The sequence below is a fragment of the Halichoerus grypus genome, chromosome 1, assembly GCF_964656455.1.
Source record: "Halichoerus grypus chromosome 1, mHalGry1.hap1.1, whole genome shotgun sequence".
NCBI lineage: Eukaryota > Metazoa > Chordata > Mammalia > Carnivora > Phocidae > Halichoerus > Halichoerus grypus.
The window spans coordinates 154,593,845-154,621,209 of record NC_135712.1 but is presented as its reverse complement, the minus strand read 5'-3'; the positions used below and the strand labels follow the sequence as shown (position 1 = coordinate 154,621,209).

Sequence of the window (27,365 nt, the reverse complement as noted above, 5' to 3'; positions counted from 1 at the left end):
TTCTCCACAGAAGATACACAAATGGCCAATAAGCACATGAAAAGGTGTTCAACATCATTAGTCATTAGGATTATGCAAAATCAAAACCACAATGAAATATCACTTTATATCCACCAAGAAAGCTAAAATAAAAAACACAGTGTAATAAGTGTTGGTGAAGATGTGAAGAAAATGGAAATCTCAAACTTGAATGGTGGGTATGTAAACATAAAATGATGCAGCTTCTTTGGGAAAATAGATTGGCAGTTTCTCAAAATAGTAAAAACATAGATTTAGCATATGAGCCAGCAATTCTGCTCCCAAGAGAAATAAAAATATATATCCACACAAAAACTTCTATGCGAATGTTTGCACAGTGTTATTAATAATAACCAAAAAGTAGAAACCACTCAAATGTCCATCAAAGGATGGATGGATAAATAAATTCCATACAATGGAATATTATTCAGCAATAAAAAGGAATAAAGTATTGATACATGCTACAACATGGATGAACCTTGAAAATATTATGCTAAGTGTAAGAAGCTAGTCATAAAAAACTACATACTGAATTTTTTCACTTATGTGAAATGTCCAGAATGTGCAATTCCACAGAAATAGAGTAGATTACTTGTTATCTAGGGAATGCTAATGTGTTTAGGGTTTCTTTTTCTGGTGTTGCTGAAGATGTTCTAAAATTAGATTGTGATGATGGCTGCACAATTCTGTGAGTATAATAAAAACTAATGCACTGTCCACTTTAAATGGGTGAATTTTATGGTATGTGAAGTTATTTCAATAAAGCTGTATAAAATATTAAAAAAAAAAAGAAGCAAAACAAAGGCACTGGCACCACAGTCTTAACAGTGTCTTGATGAAAAAGCCATCGGCCCAGAATCAAGTACCACTAGACTGATTATAAGGCACTGAAAGGCTTTTTAGAGTGGTAACTATGTGTGAAGATAAATCTAAAGAAAGATCCAACGATATTTTAAATGTCAACACTGTCAGGAAATAAGATTTGAAGACTGATCAATGATTGTGAATTACTCATTTCATTCTATAACTCAGGTACATTTAAAAAAAAAAAATAGAGACACCTGGGTGGCTCAGTCAGTTAAGCATCTGCCTTTGGTTCAGGTCATGATCCTGGGTTCCTGGGATCGAGCCCCACATCCAGCTCCCTGCTCGGCAGCAGGGAGTCTGCTTCTCCCTCTCCCTCTGCCTCTGCCCCTCCCCCTGCTTGTGTGCTCTCTCTCTTTTTACAAATAAATAAAATCTTTAAAAAAAAGTACTCTGTCCTATACCTCACCTGCATAAGTCCCAGAAGTTCACTGCATATGAAACTAGGCATAGATGTGTTTAGATAAGAGGAAAAGTGCTAGTAAAAAAGGTACTGAATTGTACCTAGGCATGAATTGTTTTAACACTACTAAAAAAGAAAAACTCTAAAAATAAATTATGATTAGGACTGGAAGAATTTGGGGGGAAAATGGGGAATGATTGCTAATGGGGAATGACTGCTCCCATTGGCACTTTGCTACCCACTATGGGAGTCACAGTCACTTTTTTTTTTTAATATTTTATTAAATATTATAATGGGGAATGATGGGGTTTCTTTTTGGCATGATGAAAATGTTCTAAATGAACTGTGGTGATGGCTGCACAACTGTGAATACCTTACCACCACTATAAATGGGTGAACTGTAATGGTATTTGAGTTATATCTCAATAAAGCTGTTAATAAAAAATTTTACAAGTTTTTTTAAGTTTAGCTGCTTTAATACAAAATCTTATTTCCAACTAAAAAATAGATATTCATAGAAATCTCATTGAAATGTTTCCAAGTTTAGGTTTTGTTCCTGTCACATATAAACACCTTCTAATTGTTCAATTTGGGGAACATGCCATTATTAACAATTATTTGGAAAATAAATAACCCCATTAATATTGATTCTAAAAACTAAAATCAAGAAGTTATAGCAAACAGTACATATATACTTTGTGTGTGATTTCTAGTAATCTGCAGTGAAACAGTATAAGGAGTTGAAACATAACCACAAAATTGAAATGAGGTGTTTATGAACAAACTAAATTTCTGATCATCCTTAAAAAAAAACAACTCTGCTTTCAAAACTTTTGATTGACCCAGTACATAATCTGTATACATGTAACTGAAATGAAATTTTACCAGATAATACTTAACCTTACTACCTGTAATGTATGCTAAGGTTTTCTTTCTTGTTTCATTGGGAAAAAAAGTCACCACTGGCTTAACTGATCACAGCTGGCAGTGTGAAAAACACTTCCCAGTGCTGTTGGGATGGCTGGGATGTTTGGCCCATCTGGCACAGTAGTGACACATAGTAGGCACTCAAATGTTTGTTATATACATGGCAGTCAAAGAAATGGAAATTCAAGGGCACCTGTGCGGCTCAGGTCATGATCTCAGGGTTGTGAGATCAAGCTTAGGATTCTTGCTCTCCCTCTCCCCTTGCCCCTCCCCCTCTCGCTCGCGCTTGCAGCCTCTCTCTCTCAAAAAAAAAAAAAAAGAAACAGAAATTTAAGACAAATTACTGTAGGAAGGCAGAAAAGAATTGTTTTCTGGATCTAGATTCTATACGAAATTACTTCCCAATTCAAATACCTGTGAGGTGGCTGGGACTAGAGAAAGCATTAGTTTTCCAGGCTACTGGTTAAGGAGAAACAACTGTAAACAGATTAACAAAGTTCTATTACTAGGAACCATGCAAAAAAACTATGTATCATGTTCAGTAATGGCAGCCTCTGTACTTCCTATGTGGCCTGCTATAAAATATCCTAACTTATAAAGATCAGGGATATGGCAGGGATGAATAAAATATATAAACACTCCTTAAACTTCATTCTACCCAGTTATTTTACTCCTATATATTTATAAGCTATGCCAAACTGGTTCAAATGCTGTCATTTATTTCCTTTGTGCACCCTCCAGGGGGCATACTAATGTGCAAAGAAATGAAGATATAATAATTAGAAACAAGGGAAAGAACAGGTTTCAAAAGAGAGCACAAATCTGTGTAGACCACTATATTTGAATGTGTATCAAATGCTCTTTTTATATATTTAAATGCCTAGTCATAAAAATTATACAAGGCTTCAGGGTTAGAAAAATCAAAGTCAAAACTCATATAACAAATATAAATTTTTAAAATGTAACTTACTTTTGTAGTGGGCTCTGGCTTTGAGCCATAAACAACTCCTTCCTAAAGAAGTAATTAATCTTCTAAGAAAGGAAAAATCAATAGGGATGTTCTTTGAAATCATGAATTCTGCTACAGAGGATGACATACCAAGACTGTTGCTTTCTATACAGGCATCTAGAAGTTTATTAAAAAGAAGGCTATACTGTGAGACCTCCACAGTTTCTGGAAAAAAAAAAAAAGAAGATATGAAATCGATCTCCATCTTCTCTCTCTCACTACTTTTCTTTTCTCTCTGCTCCCATTGGCACTTTGCTACCCACTATGGGAGTCACAGTCACTAAAATGCAATCATCTTATATATTCTCTAAGAAACAAATAAGCATTCAACAAAAGCAAACTCATTCATTTACTTTGTAATAAAGAATAAGAAAGGAAGCTTGACAACTATTGCAGAGGCTGCATTAAACACCCATTCGTGATCCCCACGTGTCTGCATCTGCAGTGTCTCAAAATGAATGACTTGCACAGTTCTGCTTGCATTGTCTACATACAGTTCAGACCTCAGACTTAATTTCCCATGACTAAAAATAAATCACCCCCTCATAATATTCTCTCTCAAATTAAAAACAAATCTTTTATTGGGCATTTCTAGTTCAATTCCTCACTTAGAAGAAAGTGAAGTCACCTTGGAGACTACCAAGTTTTTTAGTCCCTATATTCAGTCAGTTCAATCTATAACCTAGACTCTGGTCTTTTATCACTTTATCTGCAGCAACCTTTAGTGATCTAGGCCTTAGCAGGAAATTAATCTCCTTACCTTTTAGTCTCTTCCTAAACATCTCCACCAGTGGAACTTTCCTATAACACTGACTGACTGATAAAGCACTGTGGGAGGCCCTCAGGTTAACATTCTGATGAAGTGGTAACCTGCCACTCTGAACCCATTGCTCAGCTCATTTTGACCCAAAGCTTTTGCTCATGCTTCCCTTAACATGGGCTCTCTTCCTGTTCATACCTGACATACTCAGACTTGAGCGTTAGGATCTGAGAGCACTACCTACTATGGCCCACATTAACAATCCCTTTCTTTGAACTTGTCATTTGCTAATTTCCTCCATTTATTTCATGTTTCCCTATGTTTCAAGGTAATGGAAACTAAGCTCTATACTTATATATATAGTAAGTAATAAAAGAAGTATTCTTCATTATTCTAATGCAATGAATTTTTACCACATGAAGCTTGCTGGGGCATTACTGTTTGTTTGCTGCTGACCTGACAGGTAGGGAAAGGGGACTGACGAAAACAGTTGGGAACTGCTGACAACCCAAAAGTGAGCAACTCTGCTTTAAAACAAAACAAAACAAAACAAAACAAAGAAAAGCATATTCAGTTTTCAGAGAACACATTTTGCAGAAAACAATTTCATTAAAAATATATGCTCAGCCAAAACAGGTGCAGAACTGTTTCTTATTTAAACACCAGATGGGGACGCCTGGGTAGCTCAGTCAGTTAAGCGTCTGCCTTCAGCTCAGGTCATGATCCCAGGGTTCTGGGATCGAGTCCTGCATTGGTCTCCTTGCTTGTTGGAGAGCCTGCTTCTCCCTCTGCCTGCCTCTCCCCCTGCTTGTGTGTGTGTGCGCGCGCTCTCTCTCTGACAAATAAACAAAATCTTAAAAAATAATAAAAAAAAAAATACCAGATGGACAAGAGATTTATTGAAACTTTTAAAAAACATACCTTGAGAATTTTGAAAACCTGGTAGATTTTGCAAAACTTCAAATGTCTGTCTGTAAAGGCTCTTGGCCAAGATTTCATGTGCAATTGTAAAGAGCAGATTATGTCGATTGAGTACATCCAGTCTATCACAAGGCCACAGTGGTGTATTGATGATCCATTCTGACTCTTGCAAAAAGAAAAAGGTACTAATACTTTATACTATGGAAATTACATTTAACAATATAATCACAACTGTTTTCAAATATAAGTATCAAAACTTAAGTATGTGTTCAGAAAAGATAACAATGACTCAAATTTATTAGAAACAACTTATATAGTGATGATCACCATCCTAAGGAGATGCAAACTAATAAGCACTTTGTTATATGTATTTTTTAATTAATTCTTCATTTTTCTAAGTGTACTAATCAGTTATTGATTCTGAAGTTAATGTTTATTTTTGCATGACAATAACGTTTCGATTATAGTCAATATTTGTTATAATGTAAAATATTATTTGTGTGGACAAGTTTAACAATTTTACAATAAAGAATACATAATTTAGGGGCCCCTGGGTGGCTCAGTCAGTTAAGCGTCTGACTCTTGATTTCAACTCAGGTCATGATCTCAGGGTCGAGAGATGGAGCCCTGCATTGGGCTCTGTGCTCAGCGCAGAATTGGCTTGAGATTCTCTCCTTCCCCTCTGCCCCTCCCCCTGCTCACGCACTCTCTCTCTCTCAAATAAATAAAGGGGAGCCTGGGTGACGCAGTCAGTTAAGGGTCAGACTCTTGGTTTCAGCTGCTCAGGTTGTGATCTCAGGGTCAGGAGATTGAGCTCTGCATTGGGCTCCACAATCAGTGTGGAGTATGCTAAAGTTTCTCTCTCTCTCTGCCCCTTCCCACACTCGTGCCCTCTCTCTCTCTCTGAAATAAATAAATAAATAAATAAATAAATAAATAAATCTTTAAAAAATAAAATACATAAATAAAATCTTAAAAAAATACATAATTTAATTAGTTATTTTGGAGAACAGCTCCCCCCCAATTTTTAAACAATTTTTATTATAAAATATTTTATATGTACACAAGAATATCCAACATACGTAAGTTAAAAAAACATAATAAAGTTTATGTACCCTTCATTCAGCTTAAAAAAAAAATATTACCTATAATGCTGAAGTTCCTTAATTTCTGCCCTGATTTGCACATTAAAAGCAATAGGAGACTGTAATACAGAACACTGAGGTGCTAAAATATTAGATATGTCAATATTTCATCATTTACCTAATTCCCTCAATCATCATACACAAGATATATAAATAAAACATTATTATGTAACACTCAAGTCACATTCCCCTGTTCTTTTTTAACTTGACTAAGTGCAGGAGTCATGTATTCTTTTTCTTTTGTGGCCTTCCCAGCACAGTGAATACAAATAGTATTAAAGAAAGATTTGGCAATTCACGTACACAATGCCAAAATAAAGCCTTAATTATCCAGTATAACTTTAAAATGAACTTGTTTTGAAATTACTAGAGCCCACTTGATTGACTGATTGCTTGACTTGCCTTATAGTATGTGCTAGGCAATGTTTTACAAATATTGTTGCTCATTTAAACAGATACTTTCATTAATTTACTCCCAAATTTGCTTAAATTTTAATATATAGAGAAATTTAAATGAACTTATTATCTTCTGAAAGACTACATAAATCAGCTGTTAAAACAGAATTCCCGGTGTGCCTGGGTGGCTCAGTCGTTAAGCGTCTGCCTTTGGCTCAGGTCATGATCCCAGGATCCTGGGAGCCCCGCATCGGGCTCCCTGCTCGGTGGGAAGTCTGCTTCTCCCTCTCCCACTCCCCCTGCTTGTGTTCCCTCTCTCACTGTGTCTCTCTCTGTCAAATAAATAAATAAAATCTTTATAAAACAAAAAACAAAAAACATAATTTCCATTTTTCCCCATAATTCCCAAAAGTAAAACCACTAAATCACCATTCCTTATAAACTGAATTGTATTTTTATCAAATAAGTTCAATTATTATTGGTTAAACATATATCTGGTAGATATGTCATATTTATAAAAAGTAGACTATGTGGCCTTTTTTATAACAATTGTATTGTTCTTCTTTATTTAGTACTCATTTTTTAATTATTAAGGTAGAATAATGGTCCCATTTTTTGAAAGAATAGACAGTATTTTAGGAGATTCATTTTGAAATCTTACCAAATTGTGTAGCTATCTTAAAAAATCTGAGTAAGTTGGCCATTTTATGTACCAAAATTAACTGAGACTGGTAATTGGGAAGTCATTTGTGAAATTAATAGCTTTTAACTAATCCACCCCATTCACAACTCTATCACTTTTATGAAAATTTTATAAGAACTCTTAGAATTAAATTCTCAAAAACAAAAACCAGTTTACTCGTGTAAATACTAGTTTTATGGTGATAAAAGTTCTCATTGCATTAATCCTCATGTTTTTCTCTGTTCCACAGTTGGGAATATTTTCCATTTGTCTAAAAAATCTCAGAATCAAAGTGCAAGCAAATTTTCTATAATATCAATTCTTTGTCTATGCATATTCAGTCATTATTCATGCAAGATTTTGAATATAGGGCACTAAGAATATAAAGACTATTAAGATGGTCTGCAGTGAATGAATTCCCAGGCTAGTCAGTGAGATTTACCGAATTACTATCCTTTACCATAGTGAATACTGCATATACCATAAGGAATATCTAAAGATACCTTTTTCCCTTTAATATATACATTTAATATAATCCCAATCAAATTTCCTATAGAACTGTATGAAAAACTGACCCAATAACTCTGAAATTCATCCAAAAGAATAAGCACTTGAGAATATAAATAATAGTTCTGGAAGAGAAGTGAAAGTGATCTTGCCTAAATAGATATTATCGCATATTCTAAAGCTACATTAACTAAAAAGCGTTTGGTGCTACCACAGAAACAGAGATCCCTGGGAGAGAAAGCTAGTACAGAAACAGACCTAAGCAGACACAAGATTCCAATATATAATACAAGTGGCATTTCAAAGAAGTGAATAAAGGGTGAGCTATGGCATTTTGGGGGAATAAAATTATTTTCCTACCTCATATCAAAATTTAAAACTGGTAATGAACCAAAAATTTTGAAAAACATAGGGTAAATATATAATTTTGAGATTAAGGACTGCCTTAAAGCATGATACAAAACAAAAATTAGTAATAATTTAAAAAGCAGAAACAGACCCATAAATACTGAGAGTAAACTGTGGTGGAGAGGGAATGGACAAAATAGGTCAAGGAGAGTGGGAGATACAGGCTTCTAGTTATGGAATGAATAAGTCATGGGAATAAAAGGTATAGCACAGGGAATATAGTAAATGGTATTTTAATAGTGTTGTATGGTGACAGATGCTAACTACACTTGTAGTGAAAATTAACATAATATACAGAGATGTTGAGTCACTATGTTGTACACTTGAAACGAATGTAATATAGTGTGCCAGCTATACCAAAAAAGGAATATTAAAAAAATAAAAAGTTATACAAAAAAGAATACTAAAAAGAAAAAGCAGTTTCTGTTTAAGCAGAAAAAAGGTCAGGTGGGCGAAAGAAAAACAAAAATGCAAAAATATAAAGTTAAAGGAAAATGAAAAGCTAAGAAAAATATTCGCAAATATCCAACAGATCAAGGACTAATATCTTTTTTTTTTAATTTTATTATGTTATGTTAGTCACCATACAGTACATCATTAGTTTTTGATGTAGTGTTCCATCATGATTCATTGTTTGCGTATAACACCCAGTGCTCCATGCGATACGTGCCCTCCTTAATACCCATCACTGGGCTAATCTCTTTTTTTTTTTTAAAGCTTTTTTTTTTTTTTTTAAGATTTTATTTATTTATTTGACAGAGAGAGAGACAGCGAGAGAGGGAACACAAGCAGGGGGAGTTGGAGAGGGAGAAGCAGGCTCCCCGCAAAGCAAGGAGCCTGATGTGGGACTCGATCCCAGGACCCTGGGATCATGACCTGAGCTGAAGGCAGTCGCTTAACCGACTGAGCCACCCAGGCGCCCTGGGCTAATATCTTTAATATTAATTAAGGCTAGTCAGTGAGATTACCAAATAACTATATTATTAATTAATAATAATTAATATTATTAAGATAGAACTATCATAATATTTTTTAAAGATTTTTTTATTTATTTGATAGAGAGAGGGAACACAAGCAGGGGGAGTGGGAGAGGGAGAAGCAGGCTTCCCACTGAGCAGGGAGCCTGATGTGGGGCTTGATCCCAGGACCCTGGGATCATGACCTGAGCCGAAGGCAGAGGCTTAATGACTGAGCCACCCAGGTGCCCCAGAACTATCATAATATTAAGGGGCATAATTTACAGTATGGTTTTTCCTGAGTGTGAATATATGCATCACTGATGGCAAGTTCCTGACTGGTTTTTAAGTTACATTATAATTTTAATAATTTATTTGTGTATTACAAAATTTATACAAATAAAAGAGCATGTTAAGTATAAAAACCAGATTAAACTGGTGATTTCATAGATACTATTGTTCAGGATGAGACCAAGCTGATTTACTCACTTTTAAAATAATGTTTATATTTTGGGGCGCCTGGGTGGCTCAGTCAGTTAAGCATCCAACTCTTGATTTCGGCTCAGATCATGATCTCAGGGTCCAGGGATCAAACCGACATTGGCCTCCATGCTCAGCAGGGAGTCTGCTTGAGATTTCTCTCTCTCCTTCTCCCTCTGCCCCTCCCCCTGCTCATGTGCACTCTCTCTCTCTAAAATAAATAAATCTTAAAAAAAATGTTTATTTTTAAAATATAAACAATCACTATAAAAAATTAAAGCAAAACAGAAAAATACAAAGAAGAAATTAACAAAAATCTAAATCACTGAAAATGATTTCATATTTGATGACAATTATTTGGGGGCGCCTGGGTGGCTCAGTTGGTTGGGCGACTGCCTTCGGCTCAGGTCATGATCCCAGAGTCCCAAGATCGAGTCCTGCATCGGGCTCCCTGCTCAGCGGGGAGTCTGCTTCTCCCTCTGACCCTACCCCCTCTTGTGCTCTCTCTCTCTCAAATAAATAAAATAAAATCTTAAAAAAAAAAAGAAAATTATTTGGGAAAGAGGTGTCAATGACCTAAATAACGGCTATGCCTACATACGTAGATATAAGTGAAACTGTTGTATGAAAACAGAGACTGAAGAAGATGGCCTGGCCTAACACAACATTGTGCTGAACAGAGCCATCCACTGATTGAAAATGAAGATGACAGAGTTTTTCCCAAATATCAACACTGTTTATATGCTTATATTAGTACTGCAGTAACAGTCACTGGTCTAGGTATTCAGGTTAACCTGTATGCTAAATTTCCTACTACAAAAATATTAACACTTTTCTAAACAAACAAACCAAAAGAAACACACACACACACACACACACACACACATACTTTAAACAATTCCAGCCTACAACAATAGAGATGGACCTTGAGAGCATTATGCTAAGTGAAGTAAGTGAAAAAGAGAAAGACGAATACTGTATGATCTCACTTATATGTGGAATCTTAAAAAAACATAAACTCCTAGGGCTGCCTGGGTGGCTCAGTTGGTTAAGCATCTGTCTTCGGCTCAGGTCATGATCCTGGGGTCCTGGGATCAAGCCCTGCATCAGGCTCCCTGCTCAGTGGGGAGTCTGGTTCTCCCTTTCTCTCTCCCTCTGCCCCTGCCCCTGCTTGTGCACTCTCACATAAATAAATAAAATCTTTAAACACATACACACACTCCTAGAAAAAGAGATCAGATTTGTGGTTACCAGAGGTGGGGGGTAGGGAAATGGATGAAGGTGGTCAAAAGGCACAAACTCCCAATTATACTACTGCGGAGGTAATATACAACATGGTGACTATAGTTAACACTGCTGTATGACATACAGGAAAGTTGCTGAGAGCAGATCCTAAGAGTTCTCATCACAAGGGAAAAAAACTTTTTTTTTTCTTTTTCTTGTATCTATATGAGATGATAGATATTAGCTAAACTTACTATACTAATCAATTCACAATATATATTATGCTATACTCCTTAAACTTACACAGTAGTGTATGTCAATTATATCTCAATAAAACTAGGAAAAAGTCTAAATGAAAAACTCAGGAAGGTGCAAAGATACTTAAAGGAAAAAAATCCACAAGTAATGCATAATAAAAATGTAATAGTTATAGGGGAATGACTTGACGAAGTGTGGCTTAGGGACACAAGGGGAGGTGTGAGAAGTCCCCATGTGAGAGAGCTGTAGGGTAGTGGTCTTCAAAGTGAGGTTCCCAGACCAGCATCAGCATCAGCATCAGCAACACCTGAGAACTTCTAAGTAATGCAAATTCTCAGGACCCATCCCAGACTTAATGAATCAGAAAATCTGGGAATGGGCCAAGCAATTTGTGTTTTAACAATCTTCCAGTGTGTTCTGATGGTCAGCTTTGAGAATCACTGTCTTGGATTTATAAAAACAAGATCGGAATCACCATCTTCCTCAGGTGGCTGGCTAAGTTAGATCCAGGTCTGTTTATGTGGTTTGTGCTTTGGCCCTAGTTGCAATTTTATAAAGTCCATTTAGAGGAAAGACTAGGAAAATAACAGTACTGGTATAAGGCTTAAAAATATGGACTTTGCAATCAGACAGACCTGGATTGGAATTCTTGCTCTATACTTATTTGCTGTGTGATCTTCTCTGAACCTCAGTGTCTTCATCTTGGGATACTTTCACCTACCTCATGGGGCTAGTGTTGATTAAATGAGATGACACAAGTAACACACTTAACACAATGCTTTGGTATATAGCAAATACATTATTAAATCAATAATGAAGAGAAAAACTAAAATCTGAAAACAGACCAAGAACACGAACTAGTAATTCACAAAAAAGTAAGTACAAATGGAAAAAAAGGAGAGTTAAGTTTTCTAATAAGCAATTAAATGCAAAGTAAAGCAGTAAATATCACTTTTCCCCTATCAAACTAGCAAAGAGGTAAGAAAAATAATATTCGAAAAATAATACTGGTGAGGGTGTTTCATAACATGCATCTTCATACACTGGTAAGACTATAACCTTTCTAAAGGTGTAGGGTACTTTTGTATTCCATTCCAAGAGATAAGACCTGGAATGGAAAGTACTGATAGCCAAATCAGGGTTTGTATAACTGGAATGCACCAGTCTGTCTGATAACTAAAAACCATGATATTGGGCACTAACACTTGGACTGTTTATATGCACCTGTGACTCCTTAAAAGGACAATGTATAGAAGAGATACCTATGCAATAGTTCTCTAGGATTTTCTTACAAAGGGAGGCTTTTTAATAAACTTAAAATAACCTGACGCAAATCTGAATGGGAATGAGGGCAAATCTACCTAGCAATTCCATCAGAATTTATCCTAAGAATGTAGTATTAGCAGGGATGTTTAGCAGGGATTATTGTTTTTCATTGACATCTGAAAACAAACTAGACCAAGAAAAGTGGATCCACAGAAATATTTATATAAATATATATATACACTACTTCATTATTTATATATCTATATTTATATAAATATACATATTACTTCATAAGAGAGAAAACCATGCATTCCAGTAAGTGATGTTGTAGAAGACTATTTATTCCTTTTCACAAAAAGATGTCCATAGAAAGACTGTTCCCCGAAAAAAAAATGCAAGGTACAAAAAGAGTATGGATAGTAACATTAAAGCAGTTAATAGTCATTTCTGGCTGGACTGCATAAGAAATTTCTATCACCAGTTTTTCTTATCTACCTTTTATTTCTTGATAATGAATATGTGTTACTTACATTAAGGCAATAAAATTTAAAGTTCAAGGGCAGCTTCTCAAGAAATGGCATAACTTTTTACAAAATGTATATTCAAAGGGTTAAGACACTTATTCTTCAGCCTCCAAACAATCATTACATAAATTATGGCTTTAAGGCTCTTTTTTATGCTGGTAAGGGGAGAAGGCAGGAATTTATTGTTCAATTGCCAAGATAGAAGCTACTAGTACTGAGAAAGTTTTAAATGTCAAACTAAAACTCCAAAACAATAGATTTCTTCTCATCATAAAGTCTGCCACTCACTAAAATGTGTAAAATATTCTGCATTTCTCAAACATAACTAATGTATAACTCTTCTATAAAAAGTTTAGTAGGTAATAAGTGCATATTTTTCCAAAAGGAAAAAATATAGAAAAAACATATGTAAAAAGTTAATCTGCCACTTATCCCTGTCCTCCAAGTACTCAATTCCTTTTCCCAAAAACAACCACAATCATTTATTTCTTGTGCATCCTTCTACAAATATTTTAAGGGTATAAAAGCAAATATGTATTTATCCATATTATTTATTTTTGTTACTATGCACACTGGTCGGCACATTCCTTTTTTCACCTGGCAATAGATCCTGGAGATCATTCCAAATGAGTATCTGTAGATCTGCCTCACTCTACTCCATCATATGGCTATCACAAAGTTAATCAACTGGTACTCTCTTAATGGACATTTAAGTTATATGAATCCTTTGTTATCACTGTTGATGGTAAAAAAAAAAAAAAAAAAAGATTCTGGATAACTTACAGTACATACCCTTGTGTTTGTAGGAGAAATTCCTAGGAATAGAGATGATATATAAAAGGAAATATGCACTCTTAAATTGTGACAGATATTTAGCCCCAAACCCCTAAAGACAATGTGTATGAATGGCTCTCTCTATACTCTCAGGAAAAGTATATCACTAAACTCTTATTTTGCTAGTCTGATAGGTGTTTGTAATTTTAATATGTATTTCTCTTATTATGAGTATTACTCACATGTGTTACAAATGAGATATAGACCTTTGTATTTCCTTTCTTAAGAAAGGTCTGTCTACTGCAGAATGCTTTTAAGAACAAAACACTTCTGGGGGAGGGGGCAAGATAGCGGCACAGTAGGGGACCTCAATTCATCTGCTCCCTCAAATTTAGCTGGATATCTATAAAACCATTCTGAACACACATGAATTCAACCTGAGATGTAAGATTTATCCGGACCTCCACAAGCAGAAAAACAACTACTTTTTGCAAGGTAGGAGGTGTGGAACCTTGAATCTTTGGGGGAAATATCTGAAGATAAGTGGAGGGGGGTGGGAGCCTCCATAAGCCGGCTGCCAGAAAGTGATATGACACCGGAGAAAAAAATCAGGATCCTTAGAAATCTACTCTAGGGAGAGGGACCCCCTTCTGAAGAGGGCACAGGGGGCAAATAAGGGCAGAATTTTAAGTGGATCATTGTGGACTCAGGATTCCAGGAGACTCAGAAAGAAGAGGGGAGCCTGAACTGACAGAGTGCCAACCAGTGGAGCAGGGACACTGGTTATGGTCAGTGAGCCTAGAGGGGACTTTCAGCTCTGGGCACCATAAACCAAGAGCCGAGGGTCTAGGAAGACTGACCTCTGCCTGACCAGCCCGAAAAGGACTAGAAAATGTGGGCTGTCTAACATCCTAGGGGAGATACAGAACAGCTTGCACCAGCCACTCTGGAAAACAGAATGGAGGTTCCTCAAAAAGTTGAAAAGAGAGCTACCATACGACCCAGCAAATGCACTACTGGGTATTTAACCCAAAGATACAAATGTAAGGATCCGAAGGGGTACGTGCACCCCAATGTTTATAGCAGCAATGTCCACAATAGCCAAACTATGGAAAGAGCCAAGCTGTCCATCAACAGATGAATGGATAAAGAAGATATGTATACAATGGAATATTATGCAGCCATCAAAAAAAAAATGAAATCTTGCCATTTGCAACTACGTGGATAGAACTAGAGGGTATTAGGCTAAGTGAAATAAGTCAATCAGAGAAAGACATTATCATATGATCTCACTGATATGAGGAATTCTTAATCTCAGGAAACAAACTGAGGGTTGCTGGAATGGTGGGGGGTGGGAGGGATGGGGGGGCTGGGTGACAGACATTGGGGAGGGTATGTGCTATGGTGAGCGCCGTGAATTGTGTAAGACTGATGAATCACAGACCTGTACCTCTGAAACAAATAATTCATTATATGTTAAAAAAAAAAAAAAAAAGATAGTAGGAAGAGATAAATGAAGGGGGGGATCAGAGGGGGAGACGAACCATGAGAGACTATGGACTCTGAGAAACAAACTGAGGGTTCTAGAGGGGAGGGGGGGTGGGAGGATGGGTTAGCCTGGTGATGGGTATTAAAGAGGGCACGTATTGCATGGAGCACTGGGTGTTATACACAAACAATGAATCATGGAGCACGACAACAAAAACTAATGATGTAGGGGGGAGGAGCAAGATGGCAGAGGAGTAGGAGACCTAAATTTCATCTGGTCCCAGGAATTCAGCTGGATAGGAATCAAACCATTCTGAACACCTACGAACTCAACAGGAGATCGAAGAAAAGAATAGCAACAGCTCTCTGAACAGAAAAGTGACCACTTTCTGGAAGGTAGGACATGCGGAGAACTGAATCCAAGGTGATATTTGGGAAGACAGACGGCAGGGAGGGGGCCTGCATTGGCCGCTACTGGCAAGTGATACAGCAGCAGAGCACAAAATCGGAAATTTTAGAAGCCTGCTCTTCTGAGGGACGTCGCTCCACTGGCTAAGTGGGGGGTGGAACCCTCGCTAGGACAGTGTGGTCTCAGGACCCTTGGGGTCACAGAAAGACTGGGGGTGCCTGAGTGCGGCAGAGCTCCCAGGTATCACAGCGGGGAAACCAGCTGCAGAGACGGAGCCGAGGAGTGGGCTCTCAGCTCGGGGTTGCCATAAACCGTGATCCGTGGGCACAGTCGGGCCACTACACTTTGAGCAGGGACGCAACAAGCGGCAGATCAGGGAGACTCCCCTTCCTCCCCCAGGAGAAGCGGCAGGGGAGCGCACCCCAGGAACCTGCTGCGTTTGGAGACTCCACATGGGGTCGTGTGCCAGAGATAGAAAAGCTCGGTCACAGGCCGGGTGAGCACAGAGTGCGGCCGGAGACCAGGGAGACGGGAGTGATTGACTGCTTTTCTCTAGGGGCTCACTGAGGAGTGGGGCCCCGAGTTCTCGGCTCCTCCAGGGCAGAGATTGGGAGGCTGCCATTTTCACTCTCATCCTCCAAAGCTGTAGGGAAATCTTTCAGGGAAAAAAAGCTACCAGAGCAAACCAAAACAGATTACTTAGCCCGACCCCGGGCAAGGGGGGGCAGTTCCGCCTCCAGCAAAGACATTTGAGAACCATGGCAAGAGGCCCCTCCCCCAGAAGATCAGCAAGAACAGCCAGCCAAGACCAAGTTTACTGATCAATGAGAACAGCAGAACTCCAGCACTAGGGGAATACTGCACATAGAATTCATGGCTTTTTCCCCATGATTTTGTCTTTAAAAGTTATTTTTTTAAATTATAAATTTAATATAATTTAAATTATATATATATTTTTTTACATTTTTCTTTTTCCCTTTTTCAACCAACATCTTATCAATCACTTTTTATAAAAAATCTTTTTGATTTTTCATTTTTAGAGTCATATTCTATTCCTTCATAGTAGTTAACCTTATTTTTGGTATATATATAAGTTGTTCTCTCTTTAAAATTTTGGGATACAGTTTCTTCTAACAGACCAAAATATACCCTAAATCTCTAGTGTATGGCTTTGTTCTAGTCTCCTGCCTGATTACATTCTCTCCCTTTTTTTAAAATCCTCTTCTTTTCTCAACCAATTTCTTATTAATTCCTTTTATAAAATGTTTTATAATTTTCATCTTTTTTTTAAAAATTTTATTATGTTATGTTAGTCACCATACATTACATCATTAGTTTTTGATGTAGTGATCCACGATCCATTGTTTTCGTATAACACCCAGTGCTCCATGCAGTACATGCCCTCCTTAATACCCATCACCCATACCCTAACCAATCCCCCCTCCCCCCTCCCCTCTAAAACCCTGTTTGTTTCTCAGGTCCATAGTCTCTCATGGTTCATCTCTCCCTCCAATTCCCCCCACCCATTTTCCTTCCTTCTCCTAATGTCCTCCATGTTATTCCTTATGTTCCACAAATAAGTGAAACCATATGATATTTGACTTTCTCTGCTTGACTTATTTCACTTAGCATAATCTCCTCCAGTCCCATCCATGTTGATGTAAAAGTTGGGTATTCATCTTTCTGATGGCTGAGTAATATTCCATTGTATATATGGACCACATCTTCTTTATCCATTCATCTGTTGAAGGGCATCTCGGCTCTTTCCACAGTTTGGCTATTGCGGACATTGCTGCTATGTTGTTTCTTTCCCTGTCCATTTTGGCCATTCTAACTGGTGTAAGGTGGTATCTCAGTGTGGTTTTGATTTGGATTTCCCTGATGGCTAATGATGATGAACATTTTTTCACGTGTCTGTTAGCCACTTCTATGTCTTCTTCAGAGAAGTGTCTGTTCATATCTTCTGCCCACTTTTTGACTTGATTATTTGGTTTTTGGGTGTTGAGTTTGAGAAGTTCTTTATACATCTTGGATACCAGCCCTTTATCTGTAGTGTCATTGGCAAATATCTTCTCCCATTTTGTGGTTTGCCTCTTTGTTTTGTTGACTGTTTCCTTTGCTATGCAGAAGCTTTTTATCTTGATGAAGTCCCAAAAGTTCATTTTTGCTTTTGTTTCACTAGCTTTTGGAGATGTATCTTGAAAGAAGCTGCTGTGGCCGATGTCAAAGAGGTTACTGCCTATGTTCTCCTCTAGGATTTGGATGGATTCCTGTCTCACATTGAGGTCTTTCATCCACTTTGAGTTTATCTTTGTGAATGGTGTTAGAGAATGGTCGAGTTTCATTCTTCTGCATGTGGCTGTCCAATTTTCCCAGCACCATTTATTGAAGAGACTGTCTTTTTTCCATTGCATGTTTTCTCCTGCTTTGTCAAAGATTATTTGACCATAGAGTTGAGGGTCCGTATCTGGGTTCTCTATTCTGTTCCATTGGTCTGTATGTCTGTTTTTGTGCCAGTACCATGCTGTCTTGGTGATCACTGATTTGTAATATAGCTTGAAATCGGGCAACGTGATGCCCCCAGCTTTGTTTTTCTTTTTCAACATCTCCTTGGCAATTCGGGGTCTTTTCTGATTCCATACAAATTTTAGGATTGTTTGTTCCAGCACTTTGAAAAATGTCATTGGAATTTTGATCGGGATGGCATTGAAGGTATAGATTGCTCTGGGTAGCATAGCCATTTTAACAATGTTTATTCTTCTGATCCATGAGCATGGAATATTTTTCCATCTTTTTCTGGTATCTTCAATTTCTTTCATGAGTGTTTTGTAGTTCCTAGAGTATAGATCCTTTACCTCTTTGGTTAGGTTTATTCCGAGGTATCTTATGGTTTTTGGTGCTATTGTAAATGGAATCGTTTCTCTAATTTCTCTTTCTACAGTTGAGTTGTTAGTGTATAAGAAAGCAACTGATTTCTGTGCATTGATTTTGCATCCTGCACATTACTGAATTGCTGGATGAGTTCCAATAATTTGGGGGTGGAGTCTTTTGGGTTTTCCACATAAAGTATCATGTCTGCGAAAAGAGAGAGTTTGACTTCTTCTTTGCCAATTTGAATACCTTTTATTTCTTTTTGTTGTCTGATTGCTGTTGCTAGGACTTCCAGTACTAGGTTGAACAACAGTGGTGAGAGTGGGCACCCTTGACGTGTTCCTGATCTTAAGGGAAAGGCTCTCAGCTTTTCCCCATTGAGGATGGTATTTGCTGTGGGTTTTTCATAGATGGATTATATGAGCTTGAGGAATGTTCCCTCTATCCCTATACTCTGGAGAGTTTTAATCAGGAAAGGATGTTGTATTTTGTCAAATGCTTTTTCTGCATCAATTGAGAGGATCATATGGTTCTTCTCCCTCCTCTTATTAATGTGTTCTATCACATTGATTGATTTGTGAATGTTGAACCACCCTTGCATCCCGGGGATAAATCCCACTTGGTCGTGGTGGATGATCCTTTTAATGTATTGTTGGATCCTATTAGCTAGGATTTTGTTGAGGATTGTGGAATCCATATTCATCAGGGATATCGGTCTGAATTCTCCTTTTTGATGGGGTCTTTGCCTGGTTTGGGGATGAAGGTAATGCTGGCCTCATAGAATGAGTTTGGAAGTTTTCCTTCTGTTTCTATTTTTTGAAACAGCTTCAGTAGAATAGGTATTATTTCTTCTTTGAATGGTTGGTAGAATTCCCCAGGGAATCCATCAGGCCCTGGACTCTTGTTTTTTGGGAGGTTTTTGATCACTGCTTCAATCTCGTTACTGGTTATTGGCCTATTCAGGTTGTCAATTTCTTCCTGTTTCAGTCTTGGCAGCTTATAGGTTTCCAGGAAGGCCTCCATTTCATCCAGATTGCTCAGTTTATTGGCATATAGTTGTTGATAATAATATCTAATAATTGTTTCTATTTCCTTGGTGTTAGTGGTGATCTCTCCCCTTTCATTCATAATTTTATTAATTTGGGTCCTTTCTCTCTTCTTTTCGGTAAGTCTGGCCAGTGGTTTATCAATCTTATTAATTCTTTCAAAGAACCAACTTCTAGTTTCGTCGATCTGATCTACTGTGTTTCTGGTTTCTAATTCATTGATTTCTGCTCTAATTTTAATTATTTCTCTTCTAATGTGTGGCTTAGGCTTCGTTTGTTGCTTTTTCTCTAGTTCTTTAAGGTGTAGAGTTAGTTGGTGAATTCGGGATTTTTCTATTTTTTTGAATGAGGCTTGGATGGCTATGTATTTCCCCCTTAGGACCGCCTTTGCAGTATCCCATAGGTTTTGGACCGATGTGTTTTCGTTCTCATTGATTTCCATGAATTGTTTAAGTTCTTCTTTGATTTCTTGGTTGACCCAAACATTCTTGAGCAGAGTGGTCTTTAGCTTCCAAATGTTTGAATTTCTGCCAAATTCTTTTTGTGATTGAGTTCCAGTTTTACAGCATTGTGGTCTGAGAATATGCAGGGAATAATCTCAATCTTTTGGTATCGGTTGAGACCTGATTTGTGACCCAGTATATGGTCTATTCTGGAGAAAGTTCCATGTGCGCTCGAGAAGAATGAGTATTCTGTTGTTTTAGGGTGGAATGTTCTGTAAATATCTATGAGGTCCATCTGGTCCAATGTATCATTCAAAGGTCTTGTTTCCTTGTTGACTTTTCTGCTTAGATGATCTGTCCATTGCTGAGAGTTGAGTATTGAGGTCTCTACAATTAACATATTGTTATCAATATGACTCTTTATTTTGGTTAACAGTTGGCTTATGTAGATGGCTGCTCCCATGTTGGGGGCATAGATATTTACAATTGTTAGATCTTCTTGTTGGATAGACCCTTTAAGAATGATATAGTGTCCTTCTGTGTCTCTTATTACAGACTTTAGTTTAAAATCTAATTTGTCTGATACAAGAATTGCTACCCCAGCTTTCTTTTGAGGTCCGCTGGCATGGAAGATGGATCTCCATCCCTTCACTTTCAGTCTGGATGTCTCTTTAGGTTCAAAATGAGTCTCTTGTAGACAGCATATGGATGGGTCCTGTCTTTTTATCCAATCTGAAACCCTGTGCCGTTTTATGGGAGCGTTTAGGCCATTCACGTTGAGAGTGATTATTGAAAGATATGAATTAATTGTCATCATGTTGCCTGTGAAGACGTTGTTTTTATAGATTGTCCCTGTAAATTTCTGTTGTAGATCACTCTTGGGGTCTTTCTCCTTTTATAGAACCCCCCCTTAATATTTCTTGCAGGGCCGGCTTAGTGGTCACATATTCTTTCAACTTCTGCCGGTCGTGGAAGGTCTGCATCTCTCCATCCATTCTAAATGAAAGCCTTGCCGGGTAAAGTATTCTTGGCTGCATGTTCTTCTCATTTAGTACCCTGAATATGTCTTGCCAGGCCTTTCTGGCTTGCCAGGTCTCTGTGGATAGGTCTGACGTTATTCTGATGTTCCTCCCTCTGTACGTAAGGAATCTCTTCCCCCTAACTGCCCTTAAGATGGTTTCCTTGGTTCTCAGATTTGCAAGTTTTACTATCACATGCCGGGGTGTTGGCCTGTTTTCCTTGATCTTAGGAGGGGTCCTCTATGCCTCTAGGACTCGAATGTTTGTTTCATTCCCCAGATTAGGGAAGTTCTCAGCTACGATTTGCTCAAATACATCTTCTAGCCCTCTCTCTCTCTCCACTCCCTCCGGGATTCCAATGATTCTGACATTGGAACGCCTCATGGTGTCACTTATTTCTCTGATTCTATTTTCATGGATTCTGAGTTGTTTTTCCCTGGCCTCCTCTTTTCCCTTTTTATCTATTATACTGTCTTCCAGATCGCTTATTCTCTCTTCTGTCTCAGTTACCCTAGCTGTTAGATTATCTAGATTGGATTGGATCTCATTGATAGCATTTTTAAGTTCTGCCAATTCACCTTTTATTTCTGCCCTTAGAGATTCTATGTTGCCATTAATTGATTTCTCCATTCTAGCCATTGTCTTCACAACTGCTAGCCTGAACTCCATCTCCGACATCTTGGTTATATCTGCATCCATTTGTAAATCTGCAGCATAAGTCATAATCTCTGAGTCTTTTCTGTTTTGGGGGCTCCTCCTCCTAGTCATTCTGTTGATGGGTGTTTGAGGGAATGTATAGAGTCCAAATTATTGACCAGAACCCAAGCAAGATGCACCTGTTTTCTTGGGACCTTAGGGTTGCTGGCCTCTTGTTTTCCCAGCCTGTCTTCTGCGGGAGGGGCTTGCCGCGCTGTTACTCAGGCAACCCTGTTTGGGCAGAGTTGCCCTGCGCCCCTGTGGCAGGGGTGGGCTCAGTGGGAATCAGTCTTTGGGGCTTTTGTTCTCTGGCGCCTTTCCCTGGCAGCTTTCCGCGTCTCTTCTGCAAGTCAGAGCAGAAGAGACCGTTTCCAACCCTCTGCCTCAGAGCAGAGAGACCTCAGTCTGTTCTTCAGTGAGCTCTCCAGGCCACACCGACTGTTTCTGTCCGTGCTGCTATAAACTGCAGCGTCCTGGGTTGTGTGCCCCTCCACAGCACCCCCAGTCCTGCCTCCAGGTCGGGGTACATCTCTGCCCTTTGTGCTTCCAAAACCGCCAGCCGCTCCCAGCTCGCGCGCGCGTGGCTCCGCCGCTCGGGGTTCCCACCCCGGGGGTTGCAGTTCATGGGCGGGACACGGCGCATCGGGTTTCCGTCTCGGAGGCTACAGTTCGCGTGTGCGCGACCGTCGCTCCGGGTTTCTGTCTGGGGGGCTGCGGTTCGCGTGCGCGCGACCCCGCTGGTCTGGTTTTCCACCCCAGGGGCTGCCCTAAAGTTCTTTCCCGACGCTACCAGTCTGCGAGTCTGTGCCCCGTCCGCAGCGCACGAGGCTGTCACTCACCGGCAGTGCAGGATCCCCACGGCCAGGCACACTCCCGCTGCCGTTTATCCTCCGATATCTGCCCGCAGAATCACGGCACTCCGCTTCGTACCTCAAAACCAACGGCCTGCGATATTCTGTTTGTAGAGATCCAGATCTTCTTACATCTCAGGCTGGTTTCGTGGGTGCTCAGAGTGGTCTGGTAGAGATCCAGCTCACTTCCGGGGACCAGTTGAAATCGGGTCCCCTACTCCTCCGCCATCTTTCCCCCCTCTATAATTTTCATCTTTACAATAATGTTCCATCCCTTCATCGTATTTACCCCTATTTTTGCACATACATAAGTTTTTTCTTCTTTACAATTTTGGGAGGCACCTTCTTCTAACAGACCAAAATACGCCCAAAATCTAGTGTGTGGCACTGGTCTATGCACCAGCCTGATCATATTTGATGATATTCTGTTTTTTGTTTGTTTTATCTTTTTCTTTTCCCTTTTTTTTCTTTTTTCTTTCTTTCCCTTTGTCTTCCCCCGGTTTCAGGTTTCTTTTGACTTGTTTAGTGTATATTTTTCTAGGGTCATTGTTACCCTGTTAGCATTTTGTTCTCTCATTCATCTATTGTCCTCTGGACAAAATGACAAGATGGAAAAAATCACCTCAAAAAAAAGAACAAGAGGCAGTACCGACTGCCAGGGACCTAATCAATATGGACATTAGTAAGATGTCAGAACTAGAGTTCAGAATGATGATATTAAAGATACTAGCTGGGCTTGAGAAAAGCATGGAAGTTATTAGAGAAACCCTTTCTGGAGAAATAAAAGAACTAAAATCTAACCAAGTCGAAATCAAAAAGGCTATTAATGAGGTGCAATCAAAAATGGAGGCTCTAACTGCTAGGATAAATGAGGCAGAAGAGAGAATCAGTGACATAGAAGACCAAATGATGGAAAATAAAGAAGCTGAGAAAAAGAGAGATCAACAACTACTGGATCACGAGGGCAGACTTCGAGAGTTAAGTGATACCATAAGATGAAACAATATTAGAATAATTGGGATCCCAGAAGAAGAAGAAAGAGAGAGAGGGGCAGAAGGTATACTGGAGCAAATTATAGCAGAGAACTTCCCTAATTTGGGGAAGGAAACAGGCATCAAAATCCAGGAGACACAGAGAACACCCCTCAAAATCAATAAAAATAGGTCAACACCCCGACATCTAATAGTAAAACTTACAAGTCTCAGAAACAAAGAGAAAATCCTGAAAGCAGCTCGGGAGAAGAGATCTGTAACCTACAATTTTAGAAACATTAGATTGGCAACAGACCTATCCACAGAGACCTGGCAGGCCAGAAAGGACTGGCAGGATATATTCAGAGCACTAAATGAGAAAAATATGCAGCCAAGAATACTATATCCAGCTAGGCTGTCATTGAAAACTGAAGGAGAGATAAAAAGCGTCCAGGACAAACAAAAACTAAAGGAATTTGCAAACACAAAACCAGTCCTACAAGAAACATTGAAAGGGGTCCTCTAAGCAAAGAATGAGCCTAAAAGTAACACAGACCAGAAACGAACACAGACAATACACAGTAACAGTAACCTTACAGGCAATACAATGGCACTAAATTCATATCTTTCAATAGTTACCCTGAATGTAAATGGGCTAAATGCCCCAAATCAAAAGACACGGGGTATCCGATTGGATAAAAAAATAAGACCCATCGATATGCTATCTGCAAGAGACTCATTTTAGACCCAAAGACACCCCCAGACACCACAAGCCAATTAATAACAAAAGCAAAGAAACACACTGACAACAATACAATAATAGTAGGGGACTTTAACAACCCCTTCACTGAAATGGACAGATCATCTAAGCAAAAGATAACAAGGAAATAAAGACTTTAAATGACACACTGGACCAAATGGACTTCACAGACATATTCAGAACATTCCATTCCCAAGCAACAGAATACACATTCTTCTCTAGTGCCCATGGAACATTCTCCAGAATAGATCACATCCTAAGTTACAAATCAGGTCTCAACTGGTACCAAAAGATTGGGATCATTCCCTGCATATTTTCAGACCACAGTGCTTTGAAACTAGAACTCAATCACAAGAGGAAAGTCAGGAAGAACTCAAATACATGGAGGCTAAAGAGCATCCTACTAAAGAATGAATGGGTCAACCAGGAAATTAAAGAAGAATTTAAAAAATTCATGGAAACCAATGAAAATGAAAACACAACTGTTCAAAATCTTTGGCATGCAGCAAAGGCAGTCCTAAGAGGAAAGTATATAGCAATACAAGCCTTTCTCAAGAAACAAGAAAGGTCTCAAGTACACAACCTAACCCTATACCTAAAGGAGCTGGAGAAAGATCACCAAATAAAGCCTAAACCTAGCAGGAGCAGAGAAATAATAAAGATCAGAGCAGAAATCAATGAAATAGAAACCAAAACAACAGTAGAACAGATCAATGAAACTAGGAACTGCTTCTTTGAAAGAATTACAAGACTGATAAACCCCTGGCCAGACTTATCAAAAAGAAAGAGAAATGACCCAAATCAACAAAATCATGAATGAAAGAGGAGAGATCACAACCAACACCAAAGAAATACAAACAATTATAAGAACATATTATGAGCAAGTATATGCCAGCAAATTCGATAATCTGGAAGAAATGGATGCATTCCTAGAGATGTATCAACTACCAAAACTGAACCAGGAAGAAACAGAAAACCTGAACAGACCTATAACCACTAAGGAAATTGAAGCAGTCATCAAAAATCTCCCAACAAAGGCCCAGGGCCAGATGGCTTCCCAGGGGAATTCTACCAAACATTTCAAGAAGAATTAATACCTATTCTTCTGAAACTGTTCCAAAAAATAGAAATGGAAGGAAAACTTCCAAACTCGTTTTATGAGGCCACCATTACCTTGATCCCCAAACCAGACAAAGACCCCATGAAAAAGGAGAATTACAGACCAATATCCTTGATGAACATGGATCAAAAATTGTCACCAAAATACTAGCCAATAGGATCCTACAGTACATTAAAAGGATTATTCACCACGACCAAGTGGGATTTATCCCTGGGCTGCAAAGTGGGTTCAACATCCGCAAATCAATCAATGTGATACAATACATTAATAAAGGAAAGAACAAGAACCATATGATCCTCTCAATAGATGCAGAAAAAGCATTTGACAAAGTACAGCATCCTTTCTTGTTCAAAACTCTTCAGAGTATAGGAATAGAGGATACATACCTCAGTATCATAAAAGCCATCTATGAAAAACCCACAGCAAATATTATTCTCAATGGGGAAAAACTGAGTGCTTTCCCCCTAAGGTCAGGAACACAGCAGGGATGTCCACTATTACCACTGCTATTCAACATAGTATTAGAAGTCCTAGCCACAGCAATCAGACAACAAAAAGAAATCAAAGGCATCCAAATTGGCAAAGAAGAAGTCAAACTCTCACTCTTTGCAGATGATATGATACTTTAGGTGTAATACCCAAAAGACTCCACCCCAAAACTGCTAGAACTCATACAGGAATTCAGTAAAGTGGCAGGATATAAAATCAATGCACAGAAATCAGTGGCATTCCTACACACCAACAACAAGACAGAAGAAAGAGAAATTAAGGAGTCGATCCCATTTACAACTGCACCCAAAACCATAAGATACCTAGGAATAAATCTAACCAAAGAGGCAAAGAATCTGTACTCAGAAAACTATAAAATACTCATGAAAGAAATTGAGGAAGACACAAAGAAATGGAAAAACGGTCCATGCTCATGGATTGGAAGAACAAATATTGTGAAGATGTCAATGCTACCTAGAGCAATCTACACATTTAATGCAATCCCTATCAAAATAACATCAAGTTTTTTCAAAGAAATGGAACAAATAATCCTAAGATTTGTATGGAACCAGAAAAGACCCCGAATAGCCAGAGGAATGTTGAAAAAGAAAAGCAAAGCTGGCGGCATCACAATTCCGGACTTCAAGCTCTATTACAAAGCTGTCATCATCAACACAGTATGGTACTGGCACAAAAACAGACACATAGATCAATGGAACAGAATAGAGAGCCCAGAAATGGACCCTCAACTCTATGGTCATCTAATCTTCGACAAAGCAGGGAAGAATGTCCAATGGAAAAAAGACAGTCTCTTCAACAAATGGTGTTGGGAAAATTGGACAGGCACATGTAGAAGAATGAAACTGGACCATTTCCTTACACCACACACAAAAATAGACTCCAAATGGTTGAAAGACCTAAATGTGAGACAGGGGTCTATCAAAATCCTAAAGGAGAACACAGGCAGCAACCTCTTCGACCTCAGCCGCAGCAACTTCTTCCTAGTAACATCGCCAAAGGCAAGGGAAGAAAAGGCAAAAATGAACTATTGGGACTTCATCAAGATAAAAAGCTTCTGCACGGCAAAAGAAACAGTCAACAAAACCAAAAGACAACCAACAGAATGGGAGAAGATATTTGCAAATGACATATCAGATAAAGGGCTAGTATCCAAAATCTATAAAGAACTTACCAGACTCAACACCAAAAGAACAAATGATCCAATCAAGAAATGGGCAGAAGACATGAACAGACATTTTTCCAAAGACGTCCAAATGGCCAACAGACACATGAAAAAGTGCTCAACATTGCTCGGTGTCAGGGAAATCCAAATCAAAACCTCAATGAGATACCACCTCACACCAGTCAGAATGGCTAAAATCAAGAAGTCAGGAAATGACAGATGTTGGCGGGGATGTGGAGAAAGGGGAACCCTCCTACACTGTTGGTGGGAATGCAAGCTGGTGCAGCCACTCTGGAAAACAATATTGAGGTTCCTCAAAAAGTTGAAAAGAGAGCTACCCTATGACCCAGCAATTGCACTACTGGTATCTACCGCAAAGATACAAATGTGTTGATCCGAAGAGGTACGTGCACCCCAATAGCAGCAATGTCCACAATAGCCAAACTATGGAAAGAGCCAAGATGTCCACCGACAGATGAATGGATAAAGAAGATCCG

General features: G+C 38.6%; 1 protein-coding gene across 1 annotated transcript in view; it reads right to left on the bottom strand.

Moving 5' to 3' along the window:
* TOPAZ1 (testis and ovary specific TOPAZ 1) overlaps positions 1 to 27,365 on the bottom strand; it is a 114,910-nt gene that overhangs the window by 5,068 nt on the left and 82,477 nt on the right. The window contains 2 exon segments of the mRNA XM_078074116.1: positions 3,183 to 3,386; positions 4,903 to 5,067. Of these exon segments, the coding sequence (XP_077930242.1) occupies positions 3,183 to 3,386; positions 4,903 to 5,067 (369 nt within the window).